This window comes from Xiphias gladius, chromosome 18 (genome assembly GCF_016859285.1).
Source record: "Xiphias gladius isolate SHS-SW01 ecotype Sanya breed wild chromosome 18, ASM1685928v1, whole genome shotgun sequence".
Taxonomy (NCBI): Eukaryota; Metazoa; Chordata; class Actinopteri; order Istiophoriformes; family Xiphiidae; genus Xiphias; species Xiphias gladius.
The window spans coordinates 14,067,316-14,089,317 of record NC_053417.1 but is presented as its reverse complement, the minus strand read 5'-3'; the positions used below and the strand labels follow the sequence as shown (position 1 = coordinate 14,089,317).

At 39.7% G+C, this 22,002-nt stretch overlaps 2 protein-coding genes across 7 annotated transcripts; both read left to right on the top strand.

Annotated features, from left to right (window-relative positions):
* The first annotated feature begins 334 nt into the window (after window positions 1-334).
* On the top strand, window positions 335-10,895 carry LOC120804299 (differentially expressed in FDCP 6 homolog). Of its 5 annotated transcripts, none has more exons than XM_040153673.1 (14): window positions 335-406; window positions 571-732; window positions 1,927-2,096; window positions 3,939-4,079; window positions 4,186-4,371; window positions 5,442-5,669; window positions 5,771-5,917; window positions 7,220-7,282; window positions 7,416-7,524; window positions 7,619-7,917; window positions 8,018-8,184; window positions 8,595-8,793; window positions 9,561-9,651; window positions 10,072-10,895. In XM_040153673.1, the coding sequence occupies exons 3-14, from the start codon at window positions 2,001-2,003 to the stop codon at window positions 10,263-10,265; spliced, it is 1,920 nt and encodes a 639-aa protein (XP_040009607.1). In that variant the 5' UTR covers window positions 335-406; window positions 571-732; window positions 1,927-2,000; the 3' UTR covers window positions 10,266-10,895. The 5 variants fall into 5 exon arrangements, with proteins under 5 accessions (XP_040009607.1, XP_040009606.1, XP_040009603.1 ...); XM_040153672.1 differs by having other exon boundaries at window positions 1,848-2,096; XM_040153669.1 differs by having other exon boundaries at window positions 1,837-2,096.
* Window positions 10,896-14,233: 3,338 nt separating this feature from the next.
* On the top strand, window positions 14,234-20,757 carry ppardb (peroxisome proliferator-activated receptor delta b). 2 transcript variants are annotated; one of them, XM_040152829.1, is made up of 8 exons: window positions 14,234-14,633; window positions 16,882-17,283; window positions 17,380-17,531; window positions 17,629-17,767; window positions 18,204-18,406; window positions 18,769-18,975; window positions 19,060-19,303; window positions 20,076-20,757. In XM_040152829.1, exons 2-8 carry the CDS (start codon window positions 16,944-16,946, stop codon window positions 20,321-20,323), a joined length of 1,533 nt encoding a protein of 510 aa, XP_040008763.1. In that variant the 5' UTR covers window positions 14,234-14,633; window positions 16,882-16,943; the 3' UTR covers window positions 20,324-20,757. The 2 variants fall into 2 exon arrangements, with proteins under 2 accessions (XP_040008763.1, XP_040008764.1); XM_040152830.1 differs by having other exon boundaries at window positions 16,865-17,283.
* The last annotated feature ends 1,245 nt before the right edge of the window (window positions 20,758-22,002 follow it).

Here is a 22,002-nt window from a genome sequence, read left to right as displayed (position 1 = left end):
TATACGACAACATATACAGTGACAGACGAAAAAACCCACAAGTACAAATTACACTCATAGAGTCTATGAGTACAGGGCACCAGTACTACTTAAAATAAAGCTTACAAAATCAAAAAAAATAAATCACTGTGGATCAAGATTTGTAGTTCAATTTTTTTAGTTTGAAATGCTGATTGATTCTATTATAGACAGATACATAGATAGATAGATATATAGATTTGATACTGATAATAACAATAATGATAATTAGTAATAATGATAATAATAATACATACTACTATTGCTACTAATAATAATCTTATAATAATAATCTAAGTTATGAAACAGGTTTGATGAGCAGTGTCCCTCCACTGAGGAAAACCGTGAGATAGGAAAATGAAAAAGCTAGTGAGTGGACCTTGAGTTGGTAAGATTTTTTGTTTGTTTCGTTTTGTCAAGTTAAATTGCTTTATGGTATCGTCATGATATTTTTATTTCTCTAGATCTGATTTTATAAATGTGTCGTACAGTCACAGGAAACTATCTACCCATTATTTATTTTTTTCATTTACCTTTTATTTACGCCTCTAGATGGAGATGTTTGTCCTGACAGGCCTGGGGCTAGGATAGCCATTTAGTGTTGACACTACTTCATTTCAATTAGTCGTTTAACGTAATTTCTCTGAAGCGCTCCACATATTGTGAGATGTTGGTGATTCAAAGGGCTGGAACCAGACAACTGTAGGCTAGCAGGTACTTTTTTTTTCATCTTTACACAATACAAAAGTCTTAAATTAATAATATAATTGATGCTAATTAACGAAAAGTAGCTGTTAACACAAGATTTTGTCGAACTAATGTGTTAACTAGCTAAATGAGCTAATGCTGTTAATGAGCTAAAGCTAACGCTAATTTCATTGCACCTGACGGTCAGACCTAAAAGTAAACCAAGCAGAGAAACCTAGCTAGTTTGCAAATGATAACGTCGCTTGGTAATAAAATAACTTAGTGTCTTCTTTACCTAACATCTACTTAATCCTATACTAACCCTGAGCTATGGCCATTCCTTGGAGGCAACACTGGTGGCAAGTACATTTACTCAAGTATGTAACAGTACTTGAGTACAATTTCGAGGTACTTGTAATTTACTTGAGTACATGCTAGTAGATTAGGTTACTGTATACTTATACTCCACCTACTGATAAAACATATTGTCAAATTATTATGAACAAGACCAATCACCAATAAAAAAAAATAGCAATCAAAACCAGCTTTACTTCTAGAAGCTACAACATTAAAATACTGATGACACTTTAATGCAGTAATAATAATTTAATATTATAACATAGTTCAATAACATAAAAATGTAATAATTAGGGCTGCAATAAACAATGATGTTTATTATCAGTTATTCTGACAACTCTTTCCTTGATTACTCGTTTGATCGGTAAAACGTCAGATTTTTTTTTTTTTTTAATGTCCAATTTTTATTTTACAATAACATTTGAAAATTGAATGACAGTCAACATAGAGTGACTTAAAACACATTGGAGAGGTATAAACTAGAGAATTTTTGGTGTTTTTATGTGAATAATTACAATATTGATTATTAATTTTTTGTCAACTGACTTATCTATACATCAACTAAATATTTCAGCTGTAATTATATATATATATAGTGTGAAAGGGAGGTTCTGAGTTCTACAATTTTGATTAAAGGACTCTAACCTGTAATAGGGTATTTTCATAATGTTGTATTTGTACGCTAGAAGATCTGAAAACTTCTTCCACCATTGGAAGGCAGGAGCAGAGCATGTAGTAAACAATAAGACACTCCCACCCTGTTGGTGACTGTAGACGTCCAGCAGGTGTCGCTGCCAGCAGTCTGGTAAAGCCCATGCCTGCCTGACAGCAGCAACACAGTGTGGGTGTCTGCCTGTCACCCAGGGGCCCCTTGTCAACAGCAGAGGGAAGAAGAAGAGACTTAGAGGAGGAAACCAGAAAGTAACACTGCTGCAGAAATGGACCTGCGGTCTGAGCTGCTCAAGTCCATTTGGTACGGCTTCACAGCCCTGGATCTGGAGAAGAGTGGTAAGGTTTCCAAGTCTCAGCTGAAGGTGAGTGGAGGGTCCTCTAACTGGAAGATGGGAATTTAGTAAAGTTTTTTTTTTTTTTGGTCTGAGAATTCACTCACTTTTTTATTCTGCTGCCTCATGTCCTACCTCAGCCCAAAGTCCATCACGTGGGCTGGCTCTGAGGAAGATGAGGTGAAAATATTTGAAGTGATCAGCGAACTAAATGTCACAAATACATTACTTATTTAGTCTTTGCTAGGTTGGATTCTGTGCTTTAGGAAACACGATGATGTTACTGATCATCCTCAATATTTCCTGTGTGAAACCCTTTTTTTTTTTTTTGTATTCTGCATTCAGTTAAACAAGGAACAAATTTGTTCCCTATATGTTGGGTAAAATGCTTTCACTGCTGAAAGAGGGCACAATATGCATCTCTGTCTGGCAAGAGCACGAGAGTAACAGTTTGCCCTCAGTCTGTATATGAATGGGAGCCCTCATCTCCAAGCTGTGCTTACACTGGGCCTCGACGTACCAGCTTGTAGTGCAAAGGGTCCTCTGGCACTGGACCCGCCCAGAGAACAGCCTATTGAATAAAGTATGTTCACAAGATGAGCCTGTGTACATCAAAAGAACATTTTTACAGTGAGAGCAAGGACAAAGTGGAAACATGTTGGTGGTTGTTTTCTCCTGCCACAGGGCTTCAATGAAGCAGCTGTATTTTTGTTGATCTCATCATTATGTCACTGGGTCTTGGTGGGGATCAGACTCCATTTGAGCCACCTCCACGTTCCTGCGATGTGCTGCCTGCCGCTCCTGGCTCACAGCGAGTCAGCCTCGTGACTAGGCTTATCCCCCTCATGCAGGCAGCCTGTGTACAGGCACCAGGTTCTTATGACATGCTCGCAGGCCAGCCGTTTGCATGCCGTGTCCTCAAAACTGACAGATGTTGTAGTGCACTGGAGACTAGAGACAGGATGTGGTTATAGCTCAACACACGATGGTTAGCTGATAATGTGCATTAGATATCTGAGGACGTTGCACACTCTCAGTTCAAGAAATGTAATTCAGTAGAAGCAAAAGCCTGGTTTTATTGGTTAAAATCCCTTTTGACACACTGGTAGTTCAACCGGAGGTTGTACTTTACACTGATTACATACAGTATATAGTGTTACTTGGAGTTTATGATACGATCTAACTTTTGAGCATGTCTTATGGATATTGGATTTTCATCTTATATTCTTTTTATTGCCTTTTATCTATTTTTATTTTCATTTATATTATTTCACTTTTTTCATGTCTTTTTCACATTTTCCAAACTTATGTCTCTCTAAATTTTTGAACAAACTTCTGCCATTATTTTACTGTTTGTCATTACACTGTCCTATTAGTTTGTCAGTCACCTGTAAAGCACATTGAGATGCACTAACCTTTACTTTAAATTGATTGGTTGATTTTTTTTTAAGTAGTTACATATTGTATCTGAAAATGTATGCCACGCCATTTCTCTTACTGTATCTTGCTGACTCCAACCACCCATATTTTTTCTATTCTTTCACACTAACGTATGTGCAAACTTTATTTTTAGAAAATTATGATGCGACAGAAATTCAGAACTTCAACTCCCTAAAGATCGAAGTTAACATATTTTTTCCTCAATTTGCTAGCCCATATTTTTTCTAAGGGTAATATTGACACAGATGTTTATCCCTGCAAACAAACTCAATTCTCCACTACATATACAGTATCTTATTTAGTTTTGGCAGAAGTGTAACATCAGATTCATGCCAACATAGCTGATTTGATTTATCTATGTTCTGCATATGAATTTAGCATATCACTGCTACAGTTTTAAATATGTCTGTCCTGTACGTCTTGATTTTTCAGGTATTGTCCCACAACCTGTGCACAGTCCTGTGTATCCCACATGACCCAGTTGCTTTGGAGGAGCACTTTAGGGATGATGATGATGGCCCAGTTTCTAGTCAGGGTTATATGCCTTATCTCAACAAATACATCCTGGATAAGGTGATTAAAACAGAACCACACGCTCTTTTTGTTTCATCAAATTGCAATGCTCTGAAGTCAAGGGTGCTGTCAGAGTTTTTTCAGTCTCTGCATTTTGTTCTTGTAGGTTGTGGAAGGCTCTTTTAATAAGGAAAACGTAGATGAGCTCTGTTGGACTCTTACGGCAAAGAAAAACTACCAGACGGACAAAAACAGCAACACTGTTCTGCCAGAGAGGGATGCTTTTCGGCTTTGGTGTCTTTTTAATTTTCTGTCTGAGGACAAATACCCTCTGGTTATGGTCCCTGATGAGGTAGGTTCAACTAGAATATATTTAGATTTAAAGAGATTAGATTAATTTCTTCACACTCACTCATTACAGTTACAATCACAAAGCAAATTTGATATCTGATTAAAAGAAGATATATATATGCTCTTACTTGAAATATGAGGCATTTATATGATTAGACTGGAAAAAAAACATTTCTTATTGTAAGATTACATAAACAAAACAATTTTGTACATCTTGAAGTCAGAGTTGATCAAGGCTGCTTGTTCCTAAATTTAGCCACATGAATGGTTCAAGTAACTGTGCTCTGTTGTTGAGTACAATTCCAAGACTGTAGGCAGTAATCTGTGATCTGAAAATGGTGTTGGACCTTTTACAATCACTAAGTTCACCTTTGCTGAAACCTAATTTTCTTGCCATCATGGAACACCGTGCTCATGTTATGCAGCAGTGTGGGTTTTTTTCTCCCTCGCAAGCTTTCGTTTTGGTTTCCTGTTGAGTGTTTTTCACAGCTGCACCCAAGAGAAAACCCTACATTTCAAGGGCAGTATATTTTCTATCATGCTGAGTTTAAGAAAACATTATCTGGTTTTATTTTGGTATTTCGGCTTCACATGCTGACCGCTGTGAAATCTGTGGTGTAAAATGTACTACACTGTCGTAAATACTGTTACTAAAGTAGTTTTAATTAAGAAACAACATAAATAAAAGTAACTTTAGAGTAAGGAAATCATTGCTGAATGTGATCTTTAATGGGATGTTTTAATAAAAAGAATGGGAAACTACACGATTAAGGGCTCAAATAAAGTAAAACCCGAGTCCTCTGATTTAATCAGCCAAAAAACCATTTATTGTGAAAGCTCCACAACTGATGAAGCAAAAAAAAAATCCTTCAAAGGAAAGTCACTAAAATAGATGTTAAATTGAGTTACAAACACTCCTACAAACCTACAAAACAAGGTACTTGATTATAGTAAAGCAAATATTTTCTTTAGTTTCTTCCTCCCTTGAGTATAATGCAGCAAACATAGATAATTCAAATGAATCAAATTAATTCTCACTCTCAAGGCGTTTTCGTTTCTTTTACTCTTCAGGTGGAGTACCTCCTCAAGAAGATATGCATGGCTATGAGTATTGAGTTCAACTGTGTTGAATTAGAGGACTTCTTCTCCCAGGACTCAGTGCAGCAGAGTGGCATTACTGTTTGGGTTTTTCTGGAGATGATGAACTCAGGAAAGACAACCAGAGGAATTGATAAGAGCATAATCAGCATGGCTATAGAGGAAGTATACAGGGAGATAGTTGGTGATGTCCTCAAGGAGGTAGGAGACCCATCTGCCAACAGAAGTCTATGTTTTGGTTCCTGACGTGCTCTTCTCTTTGGCGGTGACATATGTGTGTGTGTTCGTTTGGGTGCATGCAGGGTTATCTGTGGAAAAAAGGCCAGCTAAGGAGAAACTGGAAGGAACGCTGGTTCACCTTAAGGCCGAGCAACTTGTCCTACTACACAGGGGAGGACCGCAAGGACTGCCAGGGCAACATAGCCCTGGATGGGAACTGCTGTGTGGAGGTAAGCAGCTGGAGTTGATCATCTTTCAAAGCTAAACACTTAACACTGGAAGGACCTGTGGCTTTTAATAACAATGAATTCTTTCTCAGTTTGTCCCAAAATGAAATAAATACTGCTCATTTGCTTTGTGTTGTACATTTGAGTCAAAATATTCTTTAAGACAGTGGTTCCTAACCTGGGGGTGGGGACTCCCCCGAGCTGTTGCAACTTGCAAGATGATCAGAAAGGGTCACATGATGGTTAACAGATACTTATTTTAAATGACTTCCCTTATCATTGGATTTTCCCGTGAATTGCTGAAAACGTTTGACCTACTCAGGACAAAAAAAAAAAAAATGTACATATGTGCAACCGGTCACAAACAGTTGCCGGAGCCTGAATGAAAATTATTGGGCTGGGGAGGAGGGGACAGTATTATGTTTCACTTTAAAAAAAAAAAAAAATCGCAACTCTTTCCTAAACACTATGATTTTGTTTGGACCCTTCCTTTGACTAAGAGAAAAACTGCAACACCTTCCCCACGATATCTCAAACTAATCTAACGCTATTGAATTCCTTTATTGTTTTTTATTTTGAAAAAAAACACTAAAAGTGCACAAAGAATTTAAGATTATATACTCCAGTATAAACCTTAAGACCTTGCCAGTTCCAATACCAGCATTCCTGCCACTTTATTTTTTAACTAATAGTTGTCACTGTCACATTTATATGACACATTTTACTTTCACGTTGTTATGCTTTCTGTCAGCATGCAAAATAAGAGATTATTTGACAAATGATATGTCAAGCTCCCCCCATCCCCACACCCCGAATAAAACTACCCTCCCTTCAGCGAAAACAGAAAATACATAAATAACCTTCCCTCTATTCTTAACACCTCTCCTCCCTAGTAACTGTCATACAGTCCCCAAATAGATATTGCCTCATATTTAGGCATCATAACCCAAAAAGGTTGGGAACCAGCACAGCAGTTGGACATTGAAGGTTGTTATATTCACGATCAGATTAGAAATTTCTTCACAAATCTCACAGAGCTCAAGTGAAGTGAACTCAAGATTAGTCTGCCATCCTCACACTCATGAGCGACCCATTCTGAGTGTGAAGTCTAACAGAGCTGGAGTAGAGCGATTGTTCCTCAGGCTGTTTTGGTAGTTTTTGATATGCCACATGGTACCATGCTGAGCGCTTACAAACATCTGGTCAAGTTCTACCTTTTTTTTTTCAACAAGAGCACTACACACAGCACCATGTGTTACTCCAAAGGAAAACAAACAATCATTCTAAAATCATGCTTTATTATAGGAAGTAGACGATGATCAAATATTGTTTGGTCGTTCAAAATGGATCAAAAACGTCCTTTTCCCAGTGAGTTAACTGTTTTTTTTTTCTCCTCACCTCTGTATATTAAAGAAATGGTCACAATAAATGTAAAAAAGAAAAATCAATGCATGATGAAGGGATATTTGTTGATCCAATGAGTGTTTCCTTTGTTGAACAGGTGTTGCCGGACCGAGATGGGAAGAGGTGCATGTTTTGTCTTAAAACCCTCTCCAAGACTTATGAGATGAGCGCCTCAGACACCAAACAGAGACAGGAGTGGACTACAGGTCAGAGGAGACTCACCCTCACTGATACTGAACACTGATCAATCTTAAAAACTTAATTTTGATATCAAGACATTGAACTTTATCTTCTCCACAGCCATTCAAACAGCTATCAGGCTGCACGTGGAGGGGAAAAACTCCCTCCACAAAGATCTGAAGCTGAAGCGGCGCGAACAGCGTGAGCAGCGGGAAAAGAGACGACAGGCCAAGGAGGAGGAGCTACAGAGGCTTCGGGCCCTGCAGGAGGAACGGGAGCGTAAGCTGGCGGAGCTGGAGCTCCTGAAGGAGGCGCAAAAGCAGGCTCAGGCCCTCCTGGAGCAGGACGAGCAGAGGAGGCGCCAGCAGCATGAGCAGCTCCAGCAGGCCCTGGAGATCCAGCTGAGAGAGGCTGAAGAAGTGAGTGTGGAGGCAAGGAAGGGAAAAAAAAAAAGAGTTTGAATTCGGAAGCGGAAATATGTGACCGTTCTTCCCTTTGCTTCTTGCCGTGTGTCTCAAGGCCCGGGTCAGTATGCAGGCAGAGATGGCTCTGAAAGAGGAGGAAGCAGAGAGGCAGAGGAAGCGGATCCAGGAGCTGGAGGAGATGCAGAAGCGTTTAGAGGAGGCGCTGCAGCAGGAGATCAAAGCCAGGCTGGATGAGGAGGCCTTCCGCTACGCTCAAACAGGGTAGAGTGTAGCCACTTATCTCTGCCAGCATACAATTAGAAACCTACAAACACTTTCACAGCACAATAACAAGTAATTTGTTTAGGTTTAGAGCTTGCAAACAATGTAAGTAGGGAGGTACTCGTGTGTGTGGACAGCAGATACCAAGCTCAGCTGCTGAAAGGAGTTCATGTTGCGTTATGTTCCTGAGGAAGTTGAGCTGCCAACAGAGGAAGTTGTTAAATGTTGCCATCAGTCAGATCTGTTGTGTTGCTGCTTCTTCGCTCTCTTAACCTTTTCAAGTTCAAATCCTCTGATGAATTGATCACATAATGCCTGAAGCATTATATAAATATCTTACACAGTTTGGTGTTAATTATAAATGATAAATTCTGTCTAATATAATTTTTTATGTTCTCTGTTGTTTCCAGGTTATTGGCTGAAGAGGAGGAGAAAATGAAGGCACTGATGGCCCTGCAGGAGGAGCAGGAGGAGTACATCCTGAAGACACAGAGGGAGAAGCAGGAGCTCAAGCAGGAAATGGAGGCCAAGTCTCGAGCCTTGGAGGAGGCGCAGAAGCAGCTGGAGGAGGTCCGCGCCAACCGGCACAGGGTTGACCAGGATGTTGTGGTAAGAACCAGAAAACACAAACCTGACTGATGGCACAGTAAAATAAATAAAAACTATATTTAACTGAATCCAAGCTATCTTACTTCTTAGAGGACTCGGAGTATGACATTAAGCCAATAGCATCAGCTACTCTTTACCTTATTTTGTTTTAATTAATTGCCGATACTGTATTACTGTTATTTATTCAGTCAGCTTGATTTGTTAATGTTTATTAACTGTTGTTTAATGGCGTAACATCCAGTTGAGTTATAAAAACTTTTTTATAACGTAAAAATTTATTACAATATGCAGCATATTAATGAAACAAAACACAAGGCTATCATGTACTGTCATTCAAAACAGGTCAGTTGTTTCAAAGTCCAAGCAGAACCACAGTTATAAACAGGTTCTCTTATGCCCAAAGTCGGTTTTTTAATTCACATAGGGTTACTCCATCCTTTTAAGAATGTGTGTGAATTATTCCATGCATTTTTCAATGACAGTATCACTAGCACAGGGGTCTGTTCTTTCCGTTCAAAACCCAGTACTGTACACGCCCCTATATTATAACTGTCAATATGTTTTTTCTTTGATGTCAGAGAAACTTTTTAACTTCGATATGAATTGTTCCTTATTTCTAATATTTATTTTAATCGTAGCTGGTTGTAATGCTTGATCGTTTGGGTGAAATTTATTTACAAGCAACAGACTAACGTTTGTTTATCTATCAGTGGTTGCTGCTTGTATGAAACAGACGTTTAAATGTGTAGCTCTTTTTGCTCTGACAGGCTGCGCAGAGGAAACTTCGGCAAGCGAGCACCAACGTCAAACACTGGAACGTCCAGATGAACAGACTGATGCGACCAATCGGACCAGGCGGTATGTGTCCCATCTGCACCATGATATGGTTCATTACGAAACATGACTAACATGAATTTAAAGATTTTTCACCTTTCATTCAGCGTATCACTCCAGCAGCGCTCATGCAAATTCGTTTGACAGTTGTATGATAGTAAAACTTAACACTATGTGTATAAAGAATAATTATTTATGTCTTATGCTACTGTAAACATTTGAATTACTTCCCTACGATGAATTGAAGGTTACTAAAGGTATTATATTTCATACCCCTGTAAATATACCTCCTGAAGTTTGATTCTTTATTCTCTAATAATTTCCTTCTCTATTTCAGTGTCCTCCTGTCCAAACTGCTGTCACAGACCTAAATCTGTTTTAATTTGTCTTCTGTAAATATACTTTATTTTCTGAAGTATTTTGTTGTCACTGTCCTTTTTTTAGAGAAGAGACCATCGTTAGGAAGCTCTTTCTCAAGCTTCCAGATCCCGACGCAGAGAGATCCCGGGCTGCGTCTCAGGAGATCAGGATCAGAGGATCAGGATGAGGAGAGCAAAGAAAATGTTGACAACAGAGCTGGACGTGATTTAGAGAAACGCCACTCCCATGCCTCTAATGGAGACATGGACATACCTTAAACACATGAATCAGAGGCTGTGCAGGTCATGTCTGGTCAAACTGTGAGGTTTTCCGACAGGAAGGTCAAGGGACGACTGTCTAACATGTGAACAAAAGACTGGTACATCTACACTTAAAACTGAATTTACAGTAGCAGTGACTTGACTGCCATTTTCTCTAAATGTTGAATTTACTGACCTCATTTCACGAGACAGCAACAGCTTAAAACATTTAAGTGAGAGGTTGCGTTTGCAGTATTCACTGCTCAACTAACGCTTTGACTGCAAACTGTGTGAGGCCTGCTCTGGACGTAAACCATACCTCAGTGCAAAGAAAAAGAGCTGTAAGTTGAGCTGAAGGTACAAGGTTAGTTGATGTTTAAAGAGTAATACTTACATACATAATGGAAGCTCACTTGTTTAGCATTGTAATATAGAGAGATAACAATTTTTCAATTTTACAAATTTTTTAGGGTTGTGGGGTGTGGCTTGACTTTTTGATGTGAAAAGTTGGTTCAGTATTAGAGTTTACTGCAATTTCAGTCAACGACTATCACCCCCCATAAACAGGAAAGAGAAAGAGGGGGAGGGGGGAAGAGACTGTTGTTGAACTTCCTGTTTCTTCTGTCATTTAACATAATTGTAAATAAAAGAGTGAATTATTGACATAACCAGATTTCTGCTTTATTGTGTTACATGATGTGCAACATGCAATTCAATAAGACTTTAATTTTCACTTTCGCTAAAATCTGAAGTGGTATGTTACACAATGAATGGATGAAATAAATAACCTTTTGTTAACGAATTAAGTGAGTTATAAAAGAGCTATGACATAAATTCCAAAAAACGCCAAACAGTCGAAGAAGTTGAAGCCCACAGTGCTGAATTTGCAAACCACACGTCCGTTTTAGTTTGAATTTGAGTCTAACTCGTGTTCCGAGCTGAAATGTGTCATCACTGACTAAGTTAGAGCCTCTCACTGATAAAACCTTTGGCTCATATTTGTGAACAGAGACATCCCCTGACAAACCACACAAACTACAATTAGGCTTGAATGATGTTTATTATCCATAACTGTTTTTTAAAAAAGTCTAATTCTGCTCTGTCACCCAGTATTAACCAACCTTTTTTTTCTCTTGGTCAATTTGTTTTTAAATTTTTCAAGATGAAAAAGCATCACTTTTGTTTACAATAATTTATATTAAGTACATTCCTTAAAGTAACAAAAACAGCCACAAGTATTAACCAAACAATATATATGTAGGAATAACAAACTTTTATATATTATGAAGAAAAAGCTATACTAATTTTCTATATGCGACACACGGGTGATTTTAGCTCCCAAAACATTTGATTTTCTTTTCTTTTTTAATATTTATCATGGTTACAGAATTACAAATCATAGCTGAAGGCTACATTGTGCACAACTTTAAACTACTAAAAAATTGCGAGCGGCAGATGGCTGTCAAAGGAAAAACAACAATAAACACTCAGTAGTTCTTTATCTTTCTTGTTTCTCGTGGAAATTATATTTTTTGGTGCAGCAGCATTTCTAAATTCATGTAATTATAAATGCAGATGTTTTCTTTGTAAATTTAAATGGAAATATCACGGACAGATTAACCTGCTGGTGGTAATGTGATAATCTGATTCAACAGAAATGTATTTAGGACTATGCACCATGAAATAATAAAAGTCTTAACACTGGATCCAGGCACCAGGTTTCTCTTCAACAGAGGGCTTCAAGATCAGGTCATAAAAACGGGAGCTGTCCTGTTTGTTGCCCATTAGACCTATTTATAGTGATGTTGCAGTGTTCCCAGATCTCAGCAGTTAGTTTGGGTTGAAACAATGTCATAACAACCAATGAAAATAAAATACGGAGCCACAAAAACAAAAAGGCAAGTTGTAATAAATCACAGTTTTCCTCAACGGCTCTTATCACATCCATTGATACTGTGATTTAATAATATCAACTGCCAAGCAAAGTTACAGTCAAACATATTGTTATGCTGCAGAGTGACCCTGAGGCCTTTGGCACTGTTTTGCTTTGCCTGCTTGGTAATCACGTCTTGGTCTGTGAATTTTAGCCGCGATATTACGAATGCAAAGTTCTTTTCCAATTAGATGACTAATGTGTTAAACCTTTTATGGATATATTTTGCAGTGCAATGTGTTTCAAATAGGAGGTCATAGTGACTGAATCTTATCTCATATTCTACAGCAGGATTATTATTGGATTCCAATGTAATCTTGTTAGCATGTTAGCTTGTTACTATTGAAAATCTTAAAACTAAGAAACAAAAACCATGACATTCATGGTCAACTGACTTTTTTCTTTTTTCTTACAACAAGACCATGTGTATATTCAGGGGTATAGTATTGAGGGGAATAGTGGAAATAAGTTCCCAGGGCCCCAACATGAGGAGGGCCATTAAAAAGTCTGGAACTGAAAGTTTGTTTTTATCTGCAATTTTGAAATTTGACATCATTAGCATTATAAATAAGCTATTACTGTTGGCTTGAGAAATAATTTGACAGACTATTTCTGGTATCTAAAACAATATTAGAGCCAAAGGTCAGTGGGTTTGAGAGCAATAGCAGGTTCTGATCCTGTGTTTTCAGTTAAATACTAGAGCTACCTTTTCTGTATATCTATGAATAGTGCCTTTAGCTTTTATAAAGCTTTATTATGCTACGTCTGTGTTGCAACAGATACTGGGCTAGGACTTGCTGAAATCTAATTTACCTTAATTCTGCAAATTAAACATGATTCCAGCTAAGTCTTATTTGGTTCTCTTTTAATATGAAATACAGTAATAGGCTACAGTAATCCTTTTGCAGTGTAAGACCAGAGTAAGACGGCTTTTCACCTTTGTCTAATGCCCAGGGTATAATGAAGACCTAAAACACCGTGGGAGATATACACTCAGTGGCCATTTTATAAGACTAATACTTATACAGTTTAATGCAATCCAATATAACTGTTTTGCCATAAAGTCTACTTGTATGATGCCTATAATGTTGAGTTTTTGTTGACACAGTCATAGAGGTGTTCATTCCATTATATGTCTTTTGCACTGAGGTCAAAGTTGTTGATTTTGTACTGGACTTCATTATATTCAGAGATGTTTCCAGTATTTTGCCCCCCTCATGTGTGTAAACGGGGAGGACAAAAAAAATTAGAAACACCTCTAAATATAATGTTGTCCAGGACAACACCAGCTTTAACTATGATGTCCAGAATAAATATATAATTGAATTTACACATTTCCAACCATGTAAACAAAAACCTATAAAAACATAAACTTTGTATAGACAGATGTTATGGCAGGGCTGTGATATTGGACTGCACTGGATTGTAGAGGTGTACCAATTGAAGTGGCCACTGATACAAAGTGTGATGTTCTGTTATGTTGTAATACCTCTCAGTGAAAGCTTCACACAGGAACTGCATTATGTTGAGAAGAGAGTGCTGATACATGCTGAGATATCAGATCGTGCAGACACTTGACAGTGCATGTATTAAAAGAGTAAGGAGGCACACTGAGGCTGCATATGTACAGTGTGCTACGCCACTGTGCTGCATATTTATTGTGTGTCATTGGTAGGCCTAGTTCTTCAGAACCAGAATTCGCTTTATTGGCCGAGGATGTTGATTTGCACATAAAAAGATTCTGACTCCGGTTTCTTGGTGCACTCACACACAGTACAGACAACAATGACAAGTGATGGATAATATACACGTTATTGCACGATGTGAGTTTTAAACTAATGTAAATATAATTTGTAGTTTGATTTTGTTAAAGAAAAGAAAAAGACACATCCAGAAAAACAACAGTGCGTATTTACAGAGACCTTGACTTCTCAGTCAGATAGTTGTGTGCAGGCTCCGGTGTGTTGCGTGCTGTGTGTGTGTTGTGATGTTGATGTTGATGGTGGTGGGGGCGCTGTGCCCTGGCATGTGACGATGACGAGGACGTCGACGACGAGGAGGAGGAGGAGGAGAGGGGCAGTGGAGCAAAGCAAATCAAAGCAAAGCTAGAAACAAGGAGAGAGAGTCGAGGAGGGATTATCGGTTAACTATGCTTGTCTGCATGTGATACGGTAGCCAACAAAAGTGTCCCCACTGTCTCTCTTTCCTGCGAGGCTCAGCTAAGTGTCAGCTCGGCCGCTGCGTGAAGGCCTGAAACGGTCTAAGTTTATGTTAGCAGTCTGGCGTTAGCTGCTGGCGCTAGCTCACTCCTGCTGGTGACTTCACGCAACTTGTCAACAGCCGATCGATCCTGGACGGGACCCGGGACTGCTTACGCTGCTTGCTCATTTTACCCCGTTGGCAGTTTCCCCGTAGCGTAAAAATCTCCTGAACCAGCAGCACAATTGGGAGAGGTAAGCTAACTTGGCAAGCCAGCTAACCTTTATTAAATGCACACACGGGAATGTGGGTCAGCCACGCTAACAGCTAGTAGTAGTCATTATTCAAGGTTAGTAGCTAACTAGCTGAGTGAGCTAGCCGTGCCGCACTCTTCGGCGGCCGACTGACAGGCTAAAGCCACTCAGTTTTACGTCTAGTATTGTTTTCACTGCCGGTAAAAAAAAGTTTGACGGTAGCCATGTCTATGACTTAGCCGTCCTTTCATTTCTCAAATGCTTTTATCTCGTTATAGTGACTCAGACAGTTCACAGTAAGTTTGCAGATATTTCCGAGAACCCGTGTGACAGGTTGTCTTCTGGATGACAAGTCTTAACAGTCCTGACCTCAGGTGGTTATTTTTTTTTTGTTTTTGTTTTTTTTTGTTTTTGTTTCTGTTGTTTTTTTCTTTCCCCCAGCCCCCCGAAATGTTGTGCAAACACAGTTTAGACTTTGGCCCATCATGGAACGGCAGTAATCATTCTGAAAACGATTATAACTCTCTAATAAACAGACACTGTGGATGTTTGTCAGGGCACAGTTGCATTCACGGACGGATTAATCCACTAGGGGGCCCCGGGGCAAAAATGTAACCCCTACCCCCAAAGCCCTCTCCCCCACCGCCTACACCAGAGATCAACACTGCTCAGTGTGTACATAGTGCAAGCACACTGTCCCCTTAAAGCACCCACCAAGTACACTGTGCACCCTACCACGGAGCTGACACAAACAATAATACAGATGTCTGCAAGCTGCAAAAGAGACAAAGTTTACTTTTGAAGATAGTGGAGAACAGACTGAAATGTTTAAGATACATTAATGGCAGGCCAAAACACTGGTTGGGATAGGAATCTTGTGTTGCAGGACCAGTATTTTAGTAGAAATGTGGCTCTTCTTTTGTGTCCAGGCCTGTGTATTTTTTTTTTTTTTTTTTTACCTCCGCCAAGGAGGTTATGTTTTCACCTGTTTGTTTGTTGGTTGGTTGGCTGGGGCATGGGCCAGGAAAGAACCCATTAAATTTTGGCGTGGATCTGGTTAAAGGGGCCAATCCAGGAATTTTTAATCACTTTCCTTAAGGTTGCAAGATAGGGCGTTTTTGGCCTTGGCAGTGGTATGCGCTTTACTGAGTGCCAGTCTAGATTAAGTTTGATTTTAGCCTCTTAGAACACATATTCTGTTTAGAAATTTGGAGTGGGCGATATGAGGATATATAACTTTGGATTATATACATTTATTCCATTTTATTTATTTAACCAGGAAGTCTTTCTTTTACAAGAGAGTACATTAAGTGTCACAGAGTTACAAATTTACACACATCATTAATTTACAACAGTCACATATAACACAAAAAAAAGACCTGAGAGACATGACAGAGGTAAAACTTGACTATTTAAAACAATAACATTCTTCATGAAACGTTTTTTGAATGTGATGCCTGAATTCCTGATATAAAATCAGCGTTTCCAGATGAAGTTTATCTCGTAAATCTGTTCAAATATAAGCAGGCCTGCTCTTTGGCTATAATGGGTTTTTATATGATTTTTAACGTCAGCGTAATGAAGTACCTTGATTTGTCAGGTATCACATTTGTTGTATTAGCCAATGATTTCTCGATTGATATTCCAGAAAATGTACTACATCGTTATATATGTCTCAAGATCAGAATATAAAATTACTTAATACCATGATAGAGGATGTTATTCACATCAACCACCCGATTAATAAGATGTTTGTCTTCGTTCAGGGCTCTTAATGGTCTGAGACCCCTGCCTGTCTGTATTGCTTTCCTCACGGGTAATCCAGGCATGACTCCACAGTGGGTGTATATCATGTCATAAGCCTATTACTATGAAGGACATTCCTTGGCTCCTCAAACACGACCGGTAGTACTGGACAGACTTGGGAGAGGACACATAAGTAAACAGATTGTCAAAGATTAGTAAATGCACTCATTTCAGTTTGCAGTTGATATACTAAGACCCGAAGCTAAATTGCCACACCAGGGAAGCATTTTGGCTCTGCTTCGTGTTATGACAAACTAGAGACTGGTCACTGGAATTGGGCTGTTAACCACTCCCATGCTGGATCTAATAGCAAGGTAGATGATATGTGGACTTTTGGGGCCATTTAAGTGGTGTTCATTCTTGCTCTTTATGTAATCCACATGTTAAGCACACATTGTTAATTTAATATTGCTTGTTTAAAACAGTTTATTCTGCTCTTCAGTAGTGGAGCTATGATGGCAACGTGACAGGAGGGGAGCCGCTGAGTCAGCTTCAACAGGAACCATGGAAGGGTTTCAGCAAACTGCTACAGAGCAGCACGACGGGGTGAACGGCTACTGTGAGCCCAAATCCCCCCAGGACACCGCTGATGTCAGGTGGACATCACCGGAGGGAGAGTCTGGAGGTTCAGACAGCTGTGGGGGGACAAGTGTGTCAGAGCTGACTGACCTGCAAGAGTTGAAGGCCAGGGAAAGTGAGGATGAGGAGGACAAGGAGGAGAAGGAAGTAGTGCCTCTCTCTAAAGGCTTGAAAGGGGACCAGAAGGAAAGAGAGAACGAGGGTCTGGATCAGGAGGAAAGCAATCACAGCAAGCGAAACAGCAGTGCAGCATCCAGCTACACAGGTAAGACTTTTATTTAAAAATCACATGACTTTCTTCATTTAAACTGGAACATGACATATTTAGAGGGCAGATTCTTCTCTTTCTTTTTTAATGCAGACCTGTCCCATACCTCATCGCCTTCACTGTCAGAGCAGCTGCGTCTTGGCCGCGAAGACAGCACAGGGTCTGGGATCAGTGTGGAGTGTAAGGTCTGCGGGGACAAAGCCTCTGGCTTCCACTATGGCGTGCACGCCTGTGAAGGTTGCAAGGTAACACAGTGTGTGTATCACAAAGTTTCTTACTTGCTATGTAGTGTTTGAATATCCGGTATGAGTTGCTGAACCGGTTGTGTTGTTTCACACTCAGGGCTTTTTCCGGCGAACCGTGCGGATGAAACTGGAATATGAGCGCTGTGAGCGTTCCTGCAAGATTCAAAAGAAAAATCGCAACAAGTGCCAATATTGTCGCTTCCAGAAGTGCCTGTCTTTGGGAATGTCCCATGACGGTGAGCGAGAAAATGTTTTAGCAAATGAACTTAATAAATTTGATTATTTTCTTTAAACAAAAAAAGAAAGAAAACAAAAAAACAAGATGAAAGCTAATTATTTTTTACAAAATGAAATCTTGAACAAAAAAGGTATGAACTGACACGGGCTATGCTTAGAAGAGTTTTATTGAACCTAAACTGAGTAACAAATCTGCTCATTTATTTCAAATCCTCTCTAATTTCCTTTGGAACCTTTTTACATAATTTGGGGCTGGGCTCTTCAAGCATAGTGCAGCCTGTTAGTTGACAATTAGTTTGTGAATTTCTGTGGTTTCATTTAGGTGATGGGGAGTTTGCAAGAATTCATTGAACATGTTGATTCACAAAGGCAAGTTACTCCTGGAACAACCACTCAAAACAAAACCAGCATGTGTGTGTGTATATGTTTGCTCAGCGATCCGATACGGACGTATGCCTGAGGCGGAGAGGAAGAAGCTGGTGGCAGGCCTGCTTGCAGAGGAACTGAACCTTGGCAAACCAGGTGGCTCCGACCTGAAGACCTTGGCCAAACAAGTCAACACAGCCTACCTGAAGAATCTCAGTATGACCAAGAAGAGGGCCCGCAGCATCCTGACGGGCAAAACCAGCAGCACCTCGGTACATTCCACTCTTAGAACAGCAAATCTGGGCTGGCCAGCCTGGTTTTACAGATATAAAAAAAATATGGAATCTCAAGTAAAATACGATCATCTTAGGGTCTCAAGAATATATATTACATCTGTTGTCAAGGAACAGTGGCTCTGATTACTGCTGGTTGCTTGAGATGCTATTTGTTTAGAAATTATAGAACACTTTATTTTTTAGTCAGTCTAACTCTAATCTAACTACAAAGTACCTGTTAATATATATTCCATATTCCATTCTTGCATTGTGATAATCCTCAGTACCTTACCCTTCAAAATGTCATACCAGGTAAACTTTGTTTGTTCAAGAGAAATGCATTCTTGTCCCCCTTTTAGCCGTTTGTAATCTACGATGTGGACACACTCTGGAAGGCAGAAAGCGGTTTGGTGTGGAGCCAGCTAGTTCCAGGTGCACCCCTGACCAAGGAGATTGGGGTCCATGTGTTCTACCGCTGCCAGTGCACTACGGTGGAGACTGTGCGAGAGCTCACCGAGTTTGCCAAGTGCATTCCAGGGTTTGTGGACCTCTTCCTTAATGACCAGGTGAGTCACTGTGTGCCATATAGTAACATGATTTGTATGGGATTGTTGAGAAAGACGCTACAATTGTCTGCGTGCTTTCTGCAGGTGACTCTGCTGAAGTATGGTGTGCATGAGGCCATTTTTGCCATGCTGCCATCTCTCATGAACAAAGATGGACTGTTGGTGGCCAACGGTAAAGGCTTTGTCACCAGGGAGTTCCTGCGCAGCTTAAGAAAGCCCTTCAGTGAGATCATGGAGCCCAAGTTTGAGTTTGCTGTCAAGTTTAATGCTCTGGAGCTGGATGACAGCGACCTGGCCCTGTTTGTTGCTGCCATTATTCTCTGCGGAGGTGAGACTGAAGGGTTTTCTTGTGTAGTATGAGGAATGTCGGATTTGCTTGTTCTTATGTTCAGGATATCTCCAGGTCTTGAAAAGTTTTAAAAAGCTCAGAATTCAGTTTCCTCATAAAAAAGGCCTTAGAAGGTATTAAAAAGTCTTACATTTTATTTGCAAAAATCTCTTGCTTGCCATAGGCAGTAATGTTAGATTTAAAACGTTTTTGTATCTGATTACAGCCCATCAACAGATGTTACACTCTTATTGCCTAACTACTTTTTTTGTGGAGTTCTAGTCTGTACCACCAGAGCTATAGCAACAGCTGTCACTACTGCTACCTGCAACAGTAGTATTAGGAGAAGTAGTAGTGGTACTACTGCTAGGAAGTGCTTTGTCTCATAATGGGCAAATGTCAATTTTAGCAAAAACATGAACTCAAATGAATTTATCATTTTTATTTGGTCAATCCCTCCATCCATTTTATGATACTTATGCTGGTTCCAGATTTCATTCATTAAATTTATTATATCATTAAGAATTATTGTTGTATACTGCTAGTATGTACTGAAAAATGTGATGTAATAACATTTCTGAGCCATACTGTCCCCACTGGTTTTCGACCATACTTTCATACTTTGGTCAGTGTGATCATGAAACAGGTATAAAATTGCTTTTTATGTGGTATTAAAAAGGTTTTAAAAATCTTGAATTTAACATTTTCTGAACCAGCAGTTAAAGTCGTGACTCACGATGAGCTATCCTTTGGTCCCCTTTTGTTTGCCCAGATCGTCCTGGGCTAATGAACGTGAAGCAGGTGGAGCAGAGTCAGGACAGCATCCTCCAGGCCCTGGACCTCCACCTCCAAGCCAACCACTCTGACTCTGTCTACCTCTTCCCCAAGCTGCTGCAGAAGATGGCCGACCTCCGTCAGCTGGTTACTGAGAATGCTCAGCTTGTCCAAAAGATTAAAAAGACTGAGTCGGAGACCTCGCTCCATCCTCTACTACAGGAGATCTACAAAGACATGTATTAGTGTTCTTCAGCACAGACTGCTTTTAGCAATACTGTTACAGATTTAAATTTACATTTATAATAATACACTGCATTCAGTACAAGCACTGTTCCACGTTCGGGCATGGATTTTAGCGTGCAGATGAGGCAAAGTCATGTGGTAAGGCTAACACAATCAGCAAAGTCTTCACAATGTCAACATTACCTTCAGCACAGTAGTGCATGTGTGCGTGCGTGTGCGTTCGTGTGTGTTTGCGTGTGTCGGGTCCGAAAACCAGAAGCCCACTATATTTGTGGGTTCCAACAGATTTGTGGAAAAAATTGCTGGAACCCACAAGTTGAAATGGCTGTTTAAGGGGTTAAGACTTGGTTTTATGGTTCAGGTAAGAATTTGGTTAAGGTTAGGGTTAGGAGCTAAGCTAGGGAATGCATTATGTCAATGACAGGTCCCCATGAATGTAGTAAAACAAGGATGCGCTCGTGCGCGCGTGTGTGTGCGTGTGCGTGTGCGTGTGTGTGTGTGTGTGTGTGTGTGTGTGTCTGTGTGTGTGTGTGTCTGTGTCTGTGTGTGTGTGTGTCTGTGTGTCTGTGTGTGTGTGTCTGTGTGTGTGTGTCTGTGTGTGTGTGTCTGTGTGTGTGTGTCTGTGTCTGTGTGTGTGTCTGTGTGTGTGTGTGTGTGTGTGTGTGTGTGTGTGTGTGTGTCTGTGTGTGTGATGAGCATCTGGAATCATTTGCTGCAAGTCCTAGTTTCCCACAACGGTCACTTAACAGAGAGAATGATATGTTTTCTCACCAAGGCTGCTCCTATTTCATCCTAATAGCAAAGCTGACCCCAGAGCAGCATTTAGAGAGAGCTTCTCCTCACTCACCTCAGCTCTGTGTTTTGCTGTAAAGGGAAAGCATTTCATGTTCTTACACCAATGGCATAGTTGAAAAGAGCCGTCAGTTTGTACTTTGCAAGAGTTTCTTATGATGCCAACGTCTTTGGTAGAGTGACTGTTCTCAGACTTTGGGTGAAGCTGAAGATGCACAAATTGGTTTTTGTTTACATCTTTCTCATCGTCGTCATCATCATCACTGACTGCTTTCTTTGCCATTTGGTTTATAGAACACAAACTGGGCTGGCTCCAGCAGTGTAGAGCTCTCTCGATGCAGCTGTCTGTGCAATACCATTTCCATTTTTCAATAAATGTGGAGATCCAAGTTATTTAGGTTTTGTCTTAAAGCCATCTACCCAAGTGGTAACTAATGGACTATGCTGCACAGATTTACTTACTGAAGCTGACACTATTGACGCATGACCCGTTGAAGTACAAGGGACAGCATGTTTTTCTTTTTTTTTTTTTTTTCCTTTCGACATGCAAATTATCTTGAACTTGCCATTTTAAGGTTTTTCTTAGTTTGTTCTTTGTAATTATGTTACTAATTATTTGTAATTGTTGATCATACTTGTAAGGGCAAAACATGAATTATCATCTTGTTTTATGTATTAAGTATATGTGTTCTTTCGTATTACATGCCTGCCTACTCAACTTAGGTTGTACCAAATATATCATCAAGCATACCAACAAATTTTTCCTTGATGAGGAACTTGGATTTAATGCCTTAGCAGGATTTACCTAAAACCAGCATACTGTCCCATGATATCATTATTGGGAAAATTGATGATTAGAAATCAATCAACATCCAGCATCTGGTATC